This window comes from Bubalus bubalis, chromosome 23 (genome assembly GCF_019923935.1).
Source record: "Bubalus bubalis isolate 160015118507 breed Murrah chromosome 23, NDDB_SH_1, whole genome shotgun sequence".
NCBI lineage: Eukaryota > Metazoa > Chordata > Mammalia > Artiodactyla > Bovidae > Bubalus > Bubalus bubalis.
Genome location: NC_059179.1, coordinates 30691250 through 30711295, shown reverse-complemented (window position 1 = coordinate 30711295; position 20046 = coordinate 30691250). Strand labels below are relative to the sequence as shown.

Below are 20046 nucleotides of genomic sequence, written 5' to 3'. Positions count from 1 at the left end.
AGATAATTGCCTTTGTTGCTTTATGAAAGGGAATTTTCAAATGAGCATCTTTCTAAAACAGCAATTTTTTCACCAAAGGGCTATTTACAAGACAAGGTAATAATTAAATATGCCCAAGACTATGAATCTATTCTCTGCCCAAACCCTTCATTTTTATAATGGGTAATTATAGTAAAAACTTCAATTAACCAGAACCCTCAATTAACATGATTTCCCCTCTTGCACTCTATTTTTAGGACAAAGTGATGGAAAAAAATCATAAGACATCAGTCATGTGAGTGATTTAGTTTGAAAATCTTTAGGATAGAATATGCTATAGTAAGTAGGAAAAAATCTTGAATAAAATTACATCCATACCATGATAACCAATACACAGGAAGTACATACATAACAAGAGCTGGAAGAGAATAAATTATTTTGTTGCATATTATGGTATAATTTTAACCTTTCTATTCTACTATCTTTTTAAGGTTATGTTATTACATATATAAAAATTAAAGAGAAGGTATAAACTCGACATATATACTGCAACATTTTCTATTCTACATCCATGTAGCACTGAGACTGAGAATCAGAATCTAAAATCCTTCAAAGATCTCTATAAATGTCAGAAAAATATTAAGACTGTCACATCCTATCAAGAAAGAAAAATAGGTCACTTGGGGAATATTTCCTCCAAAATGAGCTGAAACAAGAAGGGCTTATTAGTTAATTTTCAACTAATTTGAAAATAAATGTATCAGGACATTTCTTACTCAGAGGTGTCAGTCTTACTCAGAATCTCACTGCAGTACAAAACTCAACAGTCCACAGAGTAGTTAGTTCAGGATAAGTAACCACTCATGAATAGAAAGCTCATGATACCAAGTCCATCTATTTAAAATACTGTTTATTTGTGATTTTACATTAATTAGCATTACATCTAAGAGCAATATCAGATAACATTTATACATTTTCCACAGGACACAGAGGTTCATTGGCTCATTCTTTATGCCAAAGCAAGTAAATAGAGGCATTAGCAAAAGGTGCAAATAGTTCACTGTTGCATTTAAAAAATACTTATGCACATTGCATTCATTTAAGATATATATATTTTTAAAAAGTTATGGAAAAGCATAGTTCACAGGTTACTGTTTCTACATACATTGTAATACAACATAAATGATGTAGAACAAAAAAGAATCCTCAAACACAGAATTAAGCAACTGAAGTTTTCCACTAAGATTAAAACACTGATTCCAGTAGTTAGTGAGATCTAGAATGAACTTTCCAGGCTCCATTTCAACTTTGCATCATCAAACACTCACAGTCAAACAGAACCAGCCCCGCAACACACTATAATCCATGGAATTTTTTTTTACACACCAACTCACCCTCCAGAAATACTTTGGATTATTTTTACCCATTGACTATTTTGGATCATTGATTTTACATTGATTTGTGACATTACTTGGGTGAAAGGAAAAAAAAAAAAAAAACTATATTAAGTCTAGGTTTAAATTTGTATTTACATTAGAAAGAAAGTTAACTGAAAAGATAAGAAAAATTGGTAAAAATTAAAAAGTGGTAGTTTTCTCATGGTGGGGGGCGGGGATTAGACCCACTGCTTTCTTTTTGCGCCGCCTTCTAAAAATACGTAACATTAAAAGGATTTCACCCTTTTAAAACTTGAATGTCAACTAAGAAATACAATGGTTTTGGCAGAGAAACAAAATTTTAGCAATCGGGGACATGCTGTAAATAAATGACACTTCAAATCCTATCGTGGCTGTGCAGCATCAACCTAGAACTCTTCTTCTCATGACACCTCTCCTATTCCCGTCACTGCTCACTTCCTCTCTCAGTCTCTTCCTTTCCACGTGGTTATCATGTGAGGGCTTTCTCACTCATTAGCAATACTAAGAGAAAAATACATTATAAGGTTCAAATATGAATCTTGTTATGCCTTTAAATGCTCTAATCCCCTTTTGATACTAAGTCCCTGGATTCTTTAATTATATTTAAAGTATACTTAGTACCAAGCAGCCTCAAATGTGCTCTACTGTTAAATGATTGGCTAATATGCTTATGATATTTTTATACTGAATGGTATACAAACGCCTCAACATACAAAAATCGTTTTTGCCAGAGTTAAACTAAATAACCCATGTTATGTGTATAAAATCCCCTTCACTGAAAAATAAGGGGGTTTCTAAACTAATAAAAAAGGAACTTTTCAAAAATTATAGTTCACTAAAATGACCTTTTTTTTTTTTTTGCAAACAAAGTTACTTCAGGTGAGGAAATTTCATACTATGAATAAAATTCCAAATGAATCTTTTCTTAAATTTTAAAAAAACAATTATGTGCCAGTGTATACTAATGTTATAGATTCTTATCTTAGAAGCTTTTAAAGCATTCTGTTAATGCCCATTGAAACAATGGGAACCCAAAAGTTACAGTCAATAATCATGATAAAAAACTATAATCTCATTACCAAGTGAAGCAGGTTTTGAGAAACAAAAATTCTCTCACTTGTTCACTGGTAACTTCTTTCCAACAGATATTATGTAGAAGGCCTGAAGTAATTCAGACAGATATCTGTTTGTGGGGATTATAATACTTCATGAGGGCAAAGCTAATCAAAACTAGCAATTGTTTAAAAATTCAAAACCTTTTTTGGACATAGAAAATGAGAGATGACTTTGAAAGTGTTTTCATAATATGTTTTTCTTTTAGTAAAACTCTTTCCAGTTCTTAAAAGTCCAGTTTGCTACAGACCCCCAATCTGATCTACCACTGCATATTAATGATCAACTTATATGTGGTTTTTAAATGTGCAACGTCACATTGTAGTAACAATTATAAAAAGACTCTATTTAGGCTTCAACTTTCTCCTTTTTTTTGTTCTTTTTCAGAAAAGAAGGAGTGCGGAATTTCTTCTTTTTCTTGGATGGTGATTTTGAAGGTGAGCCTTCAGGTGACAGGACTTCTTCAATTTTTTCTGGAGACTTGATGGTTATCTCGATGCTTTCTATGGTGGTGCTTGTGGTTAACCTGCTTACTCGCTGAGCAAGCTCGTCTTCAACACCATGCACGTCATCCTTGCCATTCACTATCAGGACAGGTACGTCCATGGAGATGAAGCTCTTGGAAAATAGCTCATGGTTTTCTATAAAAGGAGAGGATTTTTTTGTTATTTTATATAGTCAACATCTTTGCTTTATTTTACAAAACTGAAATGCTTAAGCAATGTACTAAGGCATTACTTTGATCCCAATAAAGACAGATGATTATTTTAATAGACTATGGGCCTATTAGCATGAAGCTAATGCTCTTAAATGGTATAAAGGGAAGAAAGTTGTTAGAACAAAGAATGAAGGCTAGATAAGTCCAGTTTGATGACTTGACAGTTTCATTGTAAATTAAGTCAGTACAAATGAGGAAGACAACATATATTTTTCTTTAATTTTGGAGTCATCTGGCAATCAAAGTTGAGAAAAATTTCATGCTTCTGATCGGAAGACATATGACAAACCAATTTTAATTTCACAAATTCTTAAGAACTATTAGGTTGCCAAAATCCAGATTAAGGTAAATCGGTATAAATGCTGAACAAAAGTAGCACCCCATGATAATAAAAGAAAATAAAGTCACTGGGAGCTGTAAGTAAAGTGCATGGTGAGAAACTTACTGTATCAGGTGTTCAATTTCTTTATATGAAGACAAACGACAGAGGGACAGACTCTAAAGATTAACTGGGTGGAGGCTGTGGGAAATTACATTGAATACCTTCTAATTTTTCAGGGATATTTTGCGGTGACTGAGTTTGAGACTGAATTTGTGAAACAGATGAAGCGTCATCTGAGAGTAATTCCTGCTCAGCATCTGTTGGATAAGAGTTTAGTTAAAAGCCATGCAAAACAAAAAAGCATTAAGATTTTAGGAAGGTTAGTGCATACATCAAATACCTGCATACACAGGGATGATAAACGCTTCAGCCATGAGCTGAGCATGCTCACAGTTATCCCACACATCAATCATTATGTGTGGAAAAGAGGAGGTTAATGTGTTAACACTCCGGCTGCTACTGCTAATTTGACATACATGCTTTAAGGAAGCATGGCTACTGGCAGCCCAGGCAAATAATATAAGCATTTAGCTTTTGCTACAGTGTTAGAAAACCAAAAATACATTGAGCAGCCAAATGAATGGAAATCTGAAAGCCTCACCAATGCTGCTACATTAATGAGGCAAAATGCCTCACTGAATTTTTGAACAATATCCAATTAGTGATTCTTATTGGAGCAATATTAGTGAGCTAATTCAGGTCACAATGAATGTGGAAGAAACTACTTATAAAGTTATATATATATATATATATACACACAAGGAGATGGTTCTATTGTGCTATATTTGTTACCTGGCATCTTTAGGCTTTCAAAAAATAAGAGATTAAAGAGGGACATTTTACAAAATACAAAAACAAAGTTTCCAATCTTATGTTAGAATGAACATAAGTTGAAGAATACCACTTAGAACATTTAATGTGATTATATTAATGAGTCAGGATGACTCCCTTTTGTGACAAAGACACTATCACACTGATGAGAACTGTTTCCTGGATGATCCAGATGTCATTAGTTCTTTCTACATGATATCAAACAGGCACAAAGATTCTTTAACTAGTGGTTCTATTTCGCTTTGGGTAAAAATTTCAACTGTGTGTTGAAGATGCTCTAAAGCAGAGGCTCTTACCCTCTTTTAGGGTCATAGACTTCTTGTCCTCTACCCTGCACCCCTGACTTCCTCAAATATAAAATTAAGCAAATATTTTATATCATATTTAAGATTTTTCGGATGGCTCATAGATTGTCTCAAGCTTATCCAAAGACCCAAGACTGAGAACCCTCTCTATAAAGAATCTCTTATTCTTGAGTAAAAGTGAGCTAGTATTCAATTGGTGTTTTCATGAACAGTTCTTAAATGCAACCCTTACTCAGGGTTCTGAAGTCAGAAAAAGAAACCTCACTAGAGTGCCCATGTGCTTAAGGAAAGTCACATAAAAATTCTAGCGTCCCACTTTATTTTAGATTTGAAAATTACAGTAATGACATCTTGAGACATCCAGGAGCAACAGAGATTTTACAAAACATTAAAGCCACATACCTGTGAATCTACAAGTATGTCAAAGTAAAACAAAATTTTTTAAAAAGCCACATTTTCTGAAATGTTTAAATTTATTAATTTATCTACATTTACTTTAGCTAGTGATTCTTACTCATCTGGAGATTTCACTTCACTGTAGAAGACTTTCTGCTAGCAATCAGATTGCTTTCTAAGGAAAACAGCCTTCTCTACATGTTAACATACATGGTCTGTGGGAGCTCTTCACATTTTAATCCTACTTACACTCAAGTAAAGACTGAGAGAGAGCACATGGAACAACTGATGGTAAAGAAACATTAAAAAAAAAATCCCGACTGCCTTCTATCATCCAACTCAAGGGGCTCTGTGAGCAGTGTGGTTAGCTGGGGCTTAACTTCAAAGTGAACTGACCTTCCAGGCCTTGCTGTTTACGTTCGATTGTCCTCTTATACTCTTCAAGTTCTCCTTCTGTGAGATGACTGAAGGGGTTGGGAGGAGCTGGTGGGCCATGATCATCATCTTCAAACTGCATGGTCTTGCAAACAAAAACACTGACTTGTTACCAAGAGTAACATACTTATATATACTCATATATGTATATTTATTTTTATATATTTACATATATATATACCTACAACTTCATATACACCCACTTAAATGTATATATGATACCTCAACTCACAACACCCATAAGAAATGATAAAGTAACATGTTTTAAAATATTCATATCCAGATTAATGACTTTAGACTACTGATCCAATAGACTAAAATTGCCAATGATGCTTCCTCAAGGCTGCATAGGTCAAATTTAATAACTCTTAAGAAAAAAGAAAACTAAACCAAGTTCTAGAAACTTCCATGTAACTAAGAAATATCTTAAAAACCAAGAATGTCAAAAAGCCTTTGTAAAAAAAAGGCTTAGAAAAATTAAACTGTACCAAGAGAACTTTTAAAATCTGCTATGAAAATAAACTTGTACCTATTTGCTTTAGGGAAGAAATTAATGAGACTTTGAGCTAAATCTGGCAGATTTAACCCATGCATTAAAAGAAAATTCCTCCCAAAACCCTACTAAAATGATAGTAAAGGAACAGTAGCAAAAATGGTATAAACTTTTAAGGACAAAAGAACGGAAGAGGAGACAACACAGGATGAGAAATGGTAACACATGGTCAGAAGATGGAAAGCGGGTGGAAGAGCAGGTGGCAGAGATGAGAAAATTGAAGCCTTAGCCCTGCAAAGAATGCAAAAAAGAAGCCTGCTTGTGTGCTGTAGAGGTCTGATAAGGCTCAAGTACCACAGAAAGTCGCCGTGAAGAAAAGCTGAAAAGGGACAACTTAGAAGTGTGAAGAAGGAACAGATAGATTCTCAGGCCCCCTTTCCTGTTCCACACAGATGAGCATTACTCTCTCTCATCTCTGCAGAAGATCAGGGGCTTATTCTTCAGAACGACTGATCTGGGGACACAGAACACAGTTAAGGGCTCCCAGGATGATGGAGGCAGACTGGCAAGAGAATAGAGAACTCTCTGGATAAATTAAATGACCCCAGATAAAAGAACTACAGACACTAGCGCTTGGGCATTCCTGAAAGAAACAATCTGGTCCACACCCAGGCATCCTACAGAGGAGCTCACCAGTTCCCAAGCTGTGCACACACCTGAGCCCCAACTGGCTTTCAGTGTCTCATTCTTAAATACAGACAGACTACCACAGACTTCCAGACACTTGAAGAAAAGTTTCCAACATGGAGGAGACCAGAATTAAGAAGAAAAAGGGAACTCAGAAGAAACAGACAATAAAGGCAGCTGAAGAAAAATTAAAGTTGATATCCTCAGAATAAGAGGGGAAAATAGGAAATATTGTAAAGAGAAAACAAGACCAAGATATTATAAAGAAAAAAAAGGAATATTCAGGGAATAAGAAGTCTTAAAATTTTTAAAAAATCAAAATAGAAAATTAAATAGAAGGCTTAGAAAATAGAGTCGAGCAAATCTTCCAGAACGTAGGAATAAAAGACAAAGAGAAAATAGGAAATAAAAAAATCAGAGGCTTAGTCAGAGATCCAACTAACAGCACATTAGTATATACCCTGTGAAGAGGGACTGAAGAGCCTCTTGATAAGGGTGAGAGAAGAGAGCAAAAAAGCTCAACAGTCAAAAAACTAAGATCATGGCATCTGGTCCCGTCACTTCACGGCAAGTAGAAGGGGAAATTGTGGAAATAATGACAGATTTTACTTTCTTGGACTCCAAAATCACCGCGGACAGTGACTGCAGCCCTGGTATTAAGACACTTGCTCCTTGGAAGAAAAGATATGACAAGCCTAGACAGCATATTAAAAAGCAAAGACATCACTTCACTAACAAAGGTCCATCTAGTCAAGGCTATGGTTTTTCCAGTGGTCATGTATGGATGTGAGAGTTGGACCATAAAGAACGCTGAGAGATGAAGAATTTGAAGGCTTTCAAACTGTGGCGTTGCAGAAGACTCCTGAGAGTCCCTTGGACTCCACAGAGATCAAACCAGTCAATCCTAAAGGAAATCAGTCCTGAATATTCACTGGAAGGCCTGATGCTGAAGCTGAAGCTTCAATACTTTGGCAACCTGATGCAAGGAGCCGACTCATTGGAAAAGACCCTGATGTAGGGAAAGATTGAGAGCAGGAGGAAAAGGGGGTGATAGAGGATGAGATGGTTGGATGGCATCACCGACTTGATGGACATGAATTTGAGCAAACTCTGGGAGATAGTGAAAGACAGGGAAGCCTGGCATGCTGCAGTTAAGGGGTGGCAAAGAGTCGGACATGACTTAGTGACTGAACAACAACAATATATAACCTGACAGAAAAAGAAACTGAAGGGAAAAAAAAGACTACTTAACTGAAGAAATACTTTAAAAAATTCCCAGAAGTGAAGGACAAGACTTTGCAGATTGAAAAGGGTTACTAAATGCTAAAAATGCAAACAAAAAAGAAATCTACTACAAAGCACACCAACATAAACAGAATGCAGGAAACAGAACCACATAGCGAGAAGCACAGGAACCTCAGGATAAGCCAGTATATCTGGCCTAAATAGCAGCTAGCCGAGATCTGGACCCTAATGACAATGACAAAGAGCTGGACCTGAGAGATTACCTGTTACCTTTGACTCTATGGAAAATAATATTAAGAAAAGTTTGGGAAGAACTAAGCCTAATATATCCCAAATACTAAGCCAATGAATAAGGGAGGCAGCTTTTTCTCCAGGGCCAGAAAAGTTGTCTAAGAAAGGAAATGTCATCTTGGAATACTACCTGGCTCAGCAGTAAGCATTTAAAAATATAAACACTGAAAGCTACCTAGACAAAACATCGTGATACAACCTTACTGGGAGAATGCAAATGGGAAGCCTTGTGTAAATAGGCTAAATCCTCATCATCCATAAAAGAAGTCACTATTATCTTTCATTAATTCTAAGATGTGCTTTTCTCTCATAATTTCTCATCTCTGAAATCGGGATTCATCTTATCATTGGTTTCTTAACAATTATAAATGTTAGCATTTGTATCTCTTTTAGGGATGTATAAAACAATGGTACTTCTAATACCTGATGAAGTGGATTTGATGAAATAAAACTGAAGTCTAAAACTGATAAATCAAGAAGGAGAATAAAGATGCTCTTTAGAAACCAAAGTAAATGCTAGAATAAAGTCCTTGCCCCTAGAAATTGGGAATTGAAAATGACATTTTAAGTCTTGTGAATTATTTGACTTTTTAAATTGTGTTTATACTAACTTTAGTAAAAACAATTACTCATATTTAAAAAGCAGAAATTATTGGGAAAACAAAGATCATACTGCTTCATGGACTTACAGAAGGAGGCTTATCCACAACAATTCCAGCAAGCAACTGAGACTGTGGTCCTGCTGTTTTCAAGTCATATCGATTTTGTTCTCGAATCTGAATTGAAAAACAGTAAATAAGTTCTTGGGGGCAACTCTGCAGGTGACCTTTGGCTTACTATTTGACCACCCCGGGTAAGGGCTGCTTTAATTCCTCCTCCATAAAGCTCTGTTTTACCATTCTAACAACTCACATTAATCTCCTCCACTCCTCTTGACATGAGATTTCCTCTTGTCTTTCAGTGTTAGAGAGCTACATTTTTTCACTAATACAGCAGAAATATGTCTAATACTTCTTCCCCATATAGCCCTCTTATCAGAAGCCAGAAAAGAGCTGGAGGTATTCCATACAAGCTAAAATTATACAGAATTAAATTGCAAATTGTTCTGTATGCAAACCTCTAAACTTAGCATTAATCAGATTCAGTTACTAGTGATTTAAACATAAAACAGCATAAAAATGCCTCCTCCAGCCACAGAAGACCACGTCTCACCTTATTTCTCTTTTCTAGTACCTCATTCGGGTTGGTGTTTAAAGGAACAAACTGATTTGGATCTTCAATTTTGATAGGTGTTCCACTACTAACTTTAGAAGAGTCCTCGGCTTTCATCCACTGAAAAAATCAAAAATTTTCTAGAATGAAGCTTTGTATTAAGGAAATATGGTAGGTTCTTGACAACTGTTTATTGACTCAAGGGGGTGGGGGCATACACTGCTAATATGTTAAAGAATTTCACTAAGCAGTTTTTGGTGGTAAATTAGTATATCTCCCATACTAGTTAGAATTAGCATTCACTTAAAAACAAACAAATGTCGGTACCATGAAGAACACTAAATTATGCAGCTATTTAAATTTTCTCCTTTTGGCATTTTAAACATGTTGGTGAAAATATTTCAGGCATATAGAGCTTCTCACACTAACTCACATTTAGAGCTGCCACCTGCACTGAAGTTTTATCATGTGATGATGGCTAACAAGTCATCAAAAAGGACTCAAGAAATCTCTTAGGATTTAGTTTTTCAGATTGCATTTTTAAATTTTGGCTGACAGAATGGGCCAAGCCCCTAACTAGCATTTTGCAAAGGGGATAATCTGGTAGTAATCTATAGTATAATGGCACCATAGGGGTGGAAGAGCCTTATATAATTCTCATTTATCCATCATATCCCTCAAAGGAGGATAGTATTTATCAAGATTAATGATGACCAGCCATTAGTTCCTTTCAAGAAAATTCATTCTAGGAAATGTATGTTCTTTTACTAGGAGATAAGAAATCATATTGACTAGAGAACACTGATGCCTAGGTATTTCCATACTGAATACTACTGATTTATATGATAGGATGAACTAATTCTGCAATGGCACCCCACTCCAGTACTCTTGCCTGGAAAAGCCCATGGATGGAGGAGCCTGGTGGGCTGCAGTCCATGGGGTTGCTAGGAGTCAGACACGACTGAGCGACTGCACTTTCACTTTTCACTTTCATGCACTGGAGAAGGAAATGGCAACCCACTCCAGTGTTCTTGCCTGGAGAATCCCAGGGATGGGGGAGCCTGGTGGGCTGCCGTCTATGGGGTCGCACAGAGGCGGACACGACTGATGTGACTTAGCAGCAGCAGAGACTATTTAATGATAAGCACTCCAAAATTAAACCAAATCTGAGACAAAACGCTGAAGACTTCAAGGTTACCTGTTTCTTACCTGCGAGGCCTCGCCTAAGGGTGGCCGTGTGCAGGAACGCACACAGTTTGGCACCGCTGCTGCTGCTGCTGCTGCTGCTAAGTCGCTCCAGTCGTGTCCGACTCTGTGACCCCATAGACGGCAGCCCACCAGGCTCCCCCGTCCCTGGGATTCTTAGGAGTTGACAACTATTATAGTTCTGATTCATGAGTACACTATACACTATAAAGCAGTTATCATGCAATGGTTAGAACTGGGCTCCAGAGTCACACTGCCTGCTTTCAAACCCTGATTCTACCACTCACAGATGATTAATCAATCCCTCTGTGCCTCAGTTTTCTCAGCTATAAAATGGAGGAGAAAAACAGCATCCTCTCCATAGTAGGAGAAATTAATGAGATAATTTATGTATGGCACGTGGAACAAAGTGCCTTGCATAAATGTTATCTAATAAGTTATAGTCATATTATTATTATATTCTACTTGCCCAATATCTTCAACACAGACCATTCAATTCATCAGTAAGTAGGCAAACCATGTTAAGTAGGGACATACTGTGATTTTGGTCCTGGGGCTCGTCTCCCCATTCCGAGACTCCTCAGGCACGTTCACTTTCATGTAGGTATTTGGTGAGTTCAACCATCTGGTTTTTTCACGCTGCTGCCTCTGTGCCATATATTTGAGAGGTGAGAGGGGCACTGTATCATCTTCGAAGGAAAAGGCAGTCACAGTGGCTGGGATCTCTACATCACTCTTGTGCCTCGGCTTTTCTCGAATGAGAGGGTGCCTGTAAGCATAGCCTGTTCTATATCCCTGGGGGAGGGAGAAAACACATTTGAAGCAATCAAACTTGTCCCAAACACAGCATTTAGAGGCTAATTCTTTAAACAAATGATTCTTTCGCTGAAAAACAAAAAGGGGAAATCCTTCCAAAACTCCACGTAACTGCCACATAACACTAGAGTTGAAGTTAAGCAAATTTCAAGATCTAGTTAAAATTGATTTCAGCTGACAAAGCAATTTCCACTCACACAACTATTTCTGACAAAGGTAATTTCAAAACTGCTGACCAGAAACACTTTCCAAGATATAAACTGGTTTTCTGGAGGCCAAATCTCAGTGCTCATTTAAGTCTTTGTTCCTGGGTCTGAAGGCAATCTGCTTTCTGACTCTTAGCGGAAGAGGGTAAAAATCTAAGATAAGATGACAGTTGCCTATTTCACCAATTCTTAAAATACACCAAGTTCCTTCCTAGGGTCACACTGCTCCCAGAGGAGTAATGAGCATGTTCCCAAACCACAGGGAGGAGGGGACATCTGGTCCTAAATCTGGAAACATGAAATCAAGCTCATGGTCAATTTTTTACCTACCAAGTTGTCCAGAGTCCTCATCAGCCCTTCGAACTCAATCTCGCCAACCTTCCACTTTTGGTGGGAACCCATATTCACTCCTCCTCCTCCAGATGCCGCTAGAGTGTGAGTGGAAGCTTTGTACTTCTGAAGGTCCAGCACAAGCAGATTGTCTACCCCACCTGCCCCCGCCAGTGCCTGCACCTGTAATCGACGGCACAATATTAGAGGCACACGACTGGAAAGACTGGAACGAGCACTTCACTTTGCAAAAGGCACAAGTTTGATTCTGCAAGTATCTGTAACATGTCTTCAGGCTACCAACAAAGAAACTTGCGAAAGCAGGCAGCTTTAGGAGCTTTTCCATCTATCCATACCTTCCAGGGCTCTGACCCTCCCTGATGGAAAACACATTTAGAGCCATACACTTTAACATATTTCAAGAAACTGAATTCTCTTGCCAAATTTTCAAGTTCTTTCCTTGCAGTTTTCCCATGGCCATCCAGTTTAAACTTTTGTTGAAAGTTATAATTTTAAAGGAATAAAAACACCATATTGTGAATTTAAGAATACTGAAGAAGTCACCTTGTTGTTTCAATATAATGAAGCTTTTCATAGCCTCATTTGAGAAGACTGACCATTAAAGCAAAAAAAAAAAAGAAAAAAAGTTGGTTGTTAAGTTAAAGTTGGTAGGAAAAGTACACCCCCTCTCTTCCCTCCTTTTTGCAGCCTTTCCAATAAATTCAGATTCTTACCATTTGCTTCAAGAGAATCTGCTTGGTTTTTCTTAAAGGGGGGAAATTAGGGCTGTTAAATACACCCAGCTTCTCTGGGGTTAATAAATATCTAATCCATTATAATAATGAGGCTGAGGCTGTGGAACCTCTGGAAATTGCATGAGTTCCTAAAACTTCTGGTGCTACTCTTACCCTTTTTTATAAAAGTGACCACAACACAGCCGATCTTTGATAAATGGCAGTCATCTTTGTTCCTCAATTAGCACCACACTGCTAGAGGGTGAAAAGGGAGAAATGTGCAACTATACCGTCTTGAAAAGTAGGATTATGACGAAAATTATGTTTATGAAGCCCTTAGATTTGGTGTATGTGTCTGTACATGAATTTTAATTTTCTTTCTTCCTGTTTTCAATTCGAGAGATACTCAGTTGACCCTTTTTACTCAAGTGAAGCACAACTTCTCTTAAGAAAAAACAAAACAAAAAGCCACCAACTGATAGAACTCTGGAAATAAGTAAACACAATGGCCAGCCCAACAGATAATAAAGCAAAAAAAGGCAGGGGGAGGGGTAAACGTTTTTCTTACTTGAGTCTCACAGGCTATCTGCACATTAAAAATGTAATGAAAAGCCTCCTCGACTGTTTCTCCAAGTGCTACCACACCATGATTTCTGAGTACCAGCACCTAAAATAGAATCCCAAAGCAATCACTTTAAATAACTGGCATAGCTCACACTGCTTTCATCAACAGTAACAGCAACAAAAATAGCTCCTTTGATAGAGACTCTACTACACACCTTACAACTTGGCCCCAGAACTTTCTGCAGTTGAATTCTCTCCTCCTGTTCATCAAGTGACCCTTGGTAGTCATAATAGGCGACATCTCCCAGGATCAGGGACTCTTGAGAAATTGGAAGGATCCCGCACTTCATGGAGGACACCTATTTGATCGGGTTCATGCCAAGATAACACATTTGGTTACTGATCACACCTTCACAGGAACTGGATTCCTCAGTCAGCTCAGGCAGCACTGGCCTGTTCACTGTGCTCAGCACTCCAGACTCCTCCCATTTTAGTTCTTTGCTTCTTCAAGAGAAAGAAAAGAACTTGGGGATTCTATTTACACGCTGTGCCAGATATTAGGAAAGCAGCTTTGTGCTAAAGAACTCAATGACGCAATTATTAAACTGATTCATTAAAAAATGCAAATGCTTGCTCCAATTTTTTCCTAGAACAGTAGCATTTAGTCCAAAGGGCCTTTTGCTTTCTTATGCAGAGGATTAATACTTTGAAAATGACTTCAAATGGTGGGGTCTGAAAGAATGATTATAAAGTATCATGGAAGGAAAGCCATGGAAATAATACACTTCCCAGGGTCATTGTTGGTTTTGGCCCTTCAGTGACTTACAGCTGCCGTTGCAAGAGTATGGATGTGTATCACACACTTAACATCAGGACGTGTTGAATATATCGCGGCATGGGGACTGAAGCCTGCATGGTCAATTTTCAAATTAGTACTTCCCTGATCAACCACTTCTCCTATTATATTGACTTTCACCTGGAAAAATCAGAAAGACATAATTGGTACACAAGCATCAAAGTTTCCAGTGTTCCACAAGCTAAACTGGGGGGGTGGGGTTGGAGTGGGGGGTGGGTGGCAAACTTTTTTGTCAAAAGCCAGAAGGCAAATATTTTAGATTTTGTGGACCTCTGTTGCAACTACTCAACTCTGCCACTATAGGAGAAAAGCTGCCACAAACTACTGTGAAAGAATGGGAGTGGCTTTGTTCCCACCGAATTTTATTTACAACATGTAGTCTGCAACAAAATAGCATTTAGCAAGAAGTACAGTTTTTAAGAAACTGAGTAACTTCAGCTCTTCGCTGAAGGTCTGGCGTTTACTGAACTCGCTGGAAAACATCCATTTGCTAATTAACACTATAGCACTAGAATCAACAAAGTTCCTTCTGCTCTAGAGGCCAGTGACAGTGCTCCAGAGTACAATTATGAAGAAATAAATGCCAGAATGTCACACCCTATACTCACACCAACTGAACTTTGTTTAAATCTACCTATAAAACATACAGACTGTGTGTGTGTGTGTTTAAACAAATTACAGAGTACAGAAAAAAAATCAAAAGATTCTCTTCAAAACATGACTAGGTTTACTGATTAGACCAATTCATTTATTAGGCTCTTCAACCACCCTGTTTTTCGTGAACCCTAAAGCTCTTCTTTAAAAAATCAACATTATGCTTGGGGCTGGTGCACTGGGACGACCCAGAGGGATGGAATGGGGAGGGAGGAGGGAGGAGGGTTCAGGATGGGGAACACATGTATACCTGTGGCGGATTCATTTTGATATTTGGCAAAACTAATAAAATTATTTAAATTTTAAAAAAAAAAAAAAAAAAAAAAAAAAGGACACAATGCCCTAAGTTGCTGAGGGCATTATAAATTATCCTCCATTAAAAAATAAAAAAGTCACTATGTGAGGTGACAATTAAAAAAAAAAAAAAAATCAACATTAACTTTCCAAATTCTTCCCTGTTCACTAGTAAATGTTTTTCCATCCATACCTCTTCTTGTTCTGTCCTGTACTAAAAGCTAAAAGCTGTCAGAAAAGTACAAGGAAGCACAGAAAAAGTAACATAGGAATGAAAATTGTACCAAATTGGAGGCTGTGGCTTCAGAAAAAGACAGGCCTCTGGGAATTATTATTATGTGGTCTTGCTCCTTACTTATTCTTACCTGGGAGAAACAAAACAAAACAGAATTACTATGAGGTGTTTATATTTCACAGTGTAAACATGACTAAGAATATACTCATAATGAGTAACTGTAAGATATCTGGGTGCTGGGGGGTGGGGGGGGACAAAGCAGAAATTAAAGGCGTGCAACATGAAACTTGCCTTGAGAAGTTTTCTTCCCTCAAGCCTTCAATACTTGCTAAAAAATTCTGACATCAGGTCTTCATTTACTGGACTTACCTAAAGTGTTATTTTGGGAGTTCTAAGGTTGTTTAGGGTCAGCTCCTCTCAGGATAAATGAATGCCAATATTATTCAACCCAATGAGATATGACTATAATTTTGGTTTACATTATGGAAATTAAGGGGAAATAGGCAAAGAGAAAAAAAATCTCTTCCTAGGAAGGAATTAAGGTGGAAAAGACAGGGGAAACCAAGGAACAGCTGGAGAAGGAATGAAAAGTTGTAGGAAGATTATATCTCATATCTGTGCCATTTTTATCACACATTATTTTCATACCTTTTGCTTCCAAATATTGTCTTGTTTCCAAGTGTGGCAACAGGAAAACAAGATAATGATGAAGAACGGGGAAAATATATTTAAAAAATAAAGACCAAGGAGGAAATCTCCTTTGCCTCCTCTACTTTCCCTGCCCCAAATGCTTTTTAAAGCATTTTTAAAAAAAATATCACTGACTCTCAGATATAATTAATACACAGAGAGAAAATCCTGCCAGGAGGATTTCTTTTCAGACAGGTTCTGCGACTGGTCTGAATTAAAGAAACATAGGTAATAAATGGAGAAGAAAGTTGGGGTTAACTGTAGCCTCTCAAAGATAAGGTTTAAATCAGGATGAGGTTGTGATCCAGCATGAGAACAAGGTCTGAAAACTGCACTTCTGAGTAAAGGTGAGGAGAGCATAGTTGCCTTCAAGTTGGGATTTTAAAAAAAGGAATCGAAAGATGAAGGACTCACTGAGATGTATGTATTTGCCAGGTGGGCCCATCCAAACAAGTCTGCAAGTCTGTACAGGCTGGCAAGTTTACAACGAGTAAGCTTTTCTCCCTTTACATACGAGGATGTATCTGCTCCAGGAAGGTCATTGATAGGTGTGACCATGCCGAGACCTAAGAGGAAAAATTGGGGAGAGAGATTCAGGTCAAATAATTCCTTACCTGAAAATTAGTTGGCAGAACGCAGCCTGAGTCTGGGAGTGTCCCAGCCTGCAAATGATCTGAAACTTAGCAGCCCACACAACATTGCATTAGCTTATCTTCCTCTAAGGAAGTACACTGAAGAGTGAAAATACGTATCAGTTATCGCCTTGCTGTTTCATCTAGTACTTGGTAGGGAGTGATGTTAGAGAGTTAGGCTCATACCAAGTGGGGTGGGGGGGGCAGGTATGGTCACATGATCCCAATGGTAACAGCTGATAAGATCTAAAAAAAGCTACTTTACCTCTTTTGACTTTTATTCAAACAAAAAATATTTAAGAATGCAATCAAACAGTAGTCTAGTTTCTGCTCTCACCAAGCAACAAAAACTAGTCTTAATCTCTAATGACCCAATCGCTAAATTCAACTTTTACTGTCTTCATTCTCCTGGCTACCATTACCCGCCTCTTTCCTAAACTTCTTCTCCAGGCCTGTGTGGTACTACTGTGGGCCTCTTGGCCCTTAGCCCTACATACACTTGTTAGGATACATGGCACATGTCAGATAATCAGTATTATAGAAAAAGTGGACCAACTAGCTCAATCTTTCAATTTTCCAGTTTCTCCCAAGTGGGAAGAGTGAGTGATGTTGGAACTCATTGTTCCTCTCACCACTGATCTGCCACCCCTGCCATCACCACATTCAAACCTGTTGATAAGCTTCTCTCCCGTTCCTTGGCTATATGCCCTTCTCACTGATCTCTTCGTTCTCATTCCCACAACCACTGCTGCTGCTGCTGCTGTTGCTGCTAAGTTGCTTCAGTCGTGTCTGACCCTGTGCGACCCCATAGACGGCAGCCTACCAGGTTCCCCCATCCCTGGGATTCTCTAGGCAAGAATACTGGAGTGGGTTGCCAGTTCCTTTTCCAATGCATGAAAAGTGAAAAGTCAAAGTGAAGTCACTCAGTCGTGTCTGACTCTTAGCGACCCCATGGACTGCAGCCTACCAGGCTCCTCTGTCCATGGGATTCTCCAGGCAAGAGTACTGGAGTGGGGTGCCATTGCCTTCTCCACTACTCTAGTCAAGCACTTATAACTCGCTCTGGGACTTTTCAAAGATTCTTTAACCAGTGTGTGTGTGCCAAGATACTGATCCACTTGAGTTCTACCTACACCTTGCGCATTCCCACCATCATGTCTCTTTGCATGCTATTCCTCCATTTGGGAAGTACTTGAATTCACTGAACTCCTACTTGTAAATCTTTAATAAAAAAGAAAAAAAGGAAGTAACAAAGAAAGAAAGAGGAGGAAAAGAGAAGTCTCTGAGGTCTAGGATTTTGTACCTGCCCAGGTACAGCAGTCAGTTCTGTGCATGTCTCTCTCTGAGATGTAAAGTGCTTGACTCAACAAGTTATGACTCTTGGCATCCTTACAGTGTTCAGTCCACCAAACTGGTGCTCTCCGTAAAGGCCTGCTGAATGGATAAAATGTGCTAATACCTCTTTTACATCAAGTTCTAACTGCTACTGCTCCATCATTTTAAAGTCTGGTTAGTTGAGCTCTCTTCTTTCATAAAGTTCGTTTGGTCCACTTCATCCCATAATCAATTCCAACTCTGAGTTCATAGCAAGATGATTTAGAAAAAGTCAGTAGACAATTTCTTTTAAGTTGCTTTGTAATTTTTTTCCTGTACAGTTATCTTGCAGTTTTAATCTTTTGTGCATTCAGTGTATGTCTCCTCAACTCAAATGTGTGTTTATCTGGGGCATGGACCACATTTTATAACTATTTTGTAATCCTTACAAAGTCTAGTAAATGTCTGGTTGGTATGAAAAAGTAAGAGACCCTAACACTATGTTACTTTAAGTATTAGATGTTATAAACTGAAGTACTGAACCAGATCAGAACATGCTGCTAGAAATGTACACTGTTCAAAGTGGAGATGAAATTACAATTTTTCAAACTTTACAAAACTGACGTACTGAGGGGAGGTGAAGTAAAGCCCGAAAAAGAATTGGTCATGATGTAATCTGCAATCTGTTGTAATGCTAGTAATCCAGTTGGATTGTGGCCTTTCTTCATCTGTTCTTGAATGAGGCATTCCAGGTCTTCCCGAAAGGCCTGTAATACACAAAAATAATCAATGAGCACATGCATGTCACGTGGAGCAGAATGACCCCAACATAACTTGCTCTGATATAATCAATCTTTCCCCCATTCCTCTCTGGAATAACTTTCACTTATACTATTTAAAAACAAATATAAAGCACAAAATAAGAAAATTAAAACACTGGAAGCAGCTGCAAGAAGCTTGCTTTCAGAGGATGGAAAATCATTAGGCATTCTTAATCTCTAAAAAGATGAGCTATTACAACATCCACAATACAAAGGCACGGGTAAAGGCAACTCTGTTAATAATTTGCAAGTAGAGCACCCAGTATAGCCTGATGTAGAGACCCATTCCTTGCCCAGCAGCTCATTATCAGGTTAGGATAGACTCCTTATCTGAATGGAACATGCCTCTGACTATAACAACTCCCAGCAAAAGTCTTCACTAAGACATAGTAAATCAAGGCTTCCATTTTATGATTTCCATGGCAATTCCTTAGCTCTATAAACTCTGAAAACAAACTCATAAAGAGCAGGGAGCTGATTACTCCCCTCTGCAACACTGTGCTAAAGAAAGAACTATTCTCCCAACTCTGGGTACTAAATGTTCCTGTTTTGGAGCTCTGCTTTTCTTCTTTTTAGGAAGGGGGATGTAAGTGTGGCAGATAGTATTTATACAAATAAAAATACTGAATATTAAAACAACAGTTTCTATTCCAGTAAGCTTTGAGTTGCTAATACAATTCATCATTTGAAAAACCCCCCAACCCTTCACATTAGTTGAATTAGCTGGCTTTGTATTTCTATCACACTCAACCAACACTTAGTTTATTAATCATATATTCTCTTGCTCATGTCCATATTCATTCACCTTAAACACGAAGGCTCTTGCAATGTAAATTATCCAGACCTTGCTATTCCATTTGAGATTAGTTACATGTGTAGCAGAATGCCCTGCTGGAAAGTATATTCAGTTTGTTCCGACTTCACTTAAGAGGGAGAAGGCAGAATATACTGCTTTGTAATCATTTCCTCCAAGAGAGCAGGTATAAACACCACAGAGATCACTGGGAGATTCTCCCGAGAAGAGTGACTCTCCTTTGAGTCCCTGTGAGTAGTCTTCCTTGTAAGGCTGGGAATACAATCTCCTGGAGTGGCTGCTTAGGTGGAGCCTTGCTTAGAGATGGCTGAATACATCTCAGAGGTTTTCAGAAGGAAGAACTTTTTTAAAAATTTTAGATAATGGCATAGAAGC

General features: G+C 38.0%; 1 protein-coding gene across 7 annotated transcripts in view; it reads right to left on the bottom strand.

The window, feature by feature from the left end:
- Window positions 1-872: 872 nt before the first annotated feature.
- The window catches only part of ADD3 (adducin 3), a 131964-nt gene continuing 112790 nt past the window's right edge, over window positions 873-20046 (bottom strand). For 6 of the 7 annotated variants that reach the window (XM_025274017.3, XM_025274021.3, XM_025274016.3 and 3 more), the window contains 13 exons: window positions 18665-18803; window positions 16505-16656; window positions 15450-15530; window positions 14188-14337; window positions 13577-13720; window positions 13366-13464; window positions 12064-12246; window positions 11249-11506; window positions 9506-9625; window positions 8983-9069; window positions 5539-5662; window positions 3772-3867; window positions 873-3151 (listed from right to left, as the gene is read on the bottom strand). In XM_025274017.3, the coding sequence (XP_025129802.1) occupies window positions 2859-3151; window positions 3772-3867; window positions 5539-5662; window positions 8983-9069; window positions 9506-9625; window positions 11249-11506; window positions 12064-12246; window positions 13366-13464; window positions 13577-13720; window positions 14188-14337; window positions 15450-15530; window positions 16505-16656; window positions 18665-18803 (1926 nt within the window). In that variant the 3' untranslated portion in view covers window positions 873-2858. The remainder of the gene's footprint in view (window positions 3152-3771; window positions 3868-5538; window positions 5663-8982; window positions 9070-9505; window positions 9626-11248; window positions 11507-12063; window positions 12247-13365; window positions 13465-13576; window positions 13721-14187; window positions 14338-15449; window positions 15531-16504; window positions 16657-18664; window positions 18804-20046) is intronic. The other variant, XM_025274023.3, reaches the window with a different exon arrangement.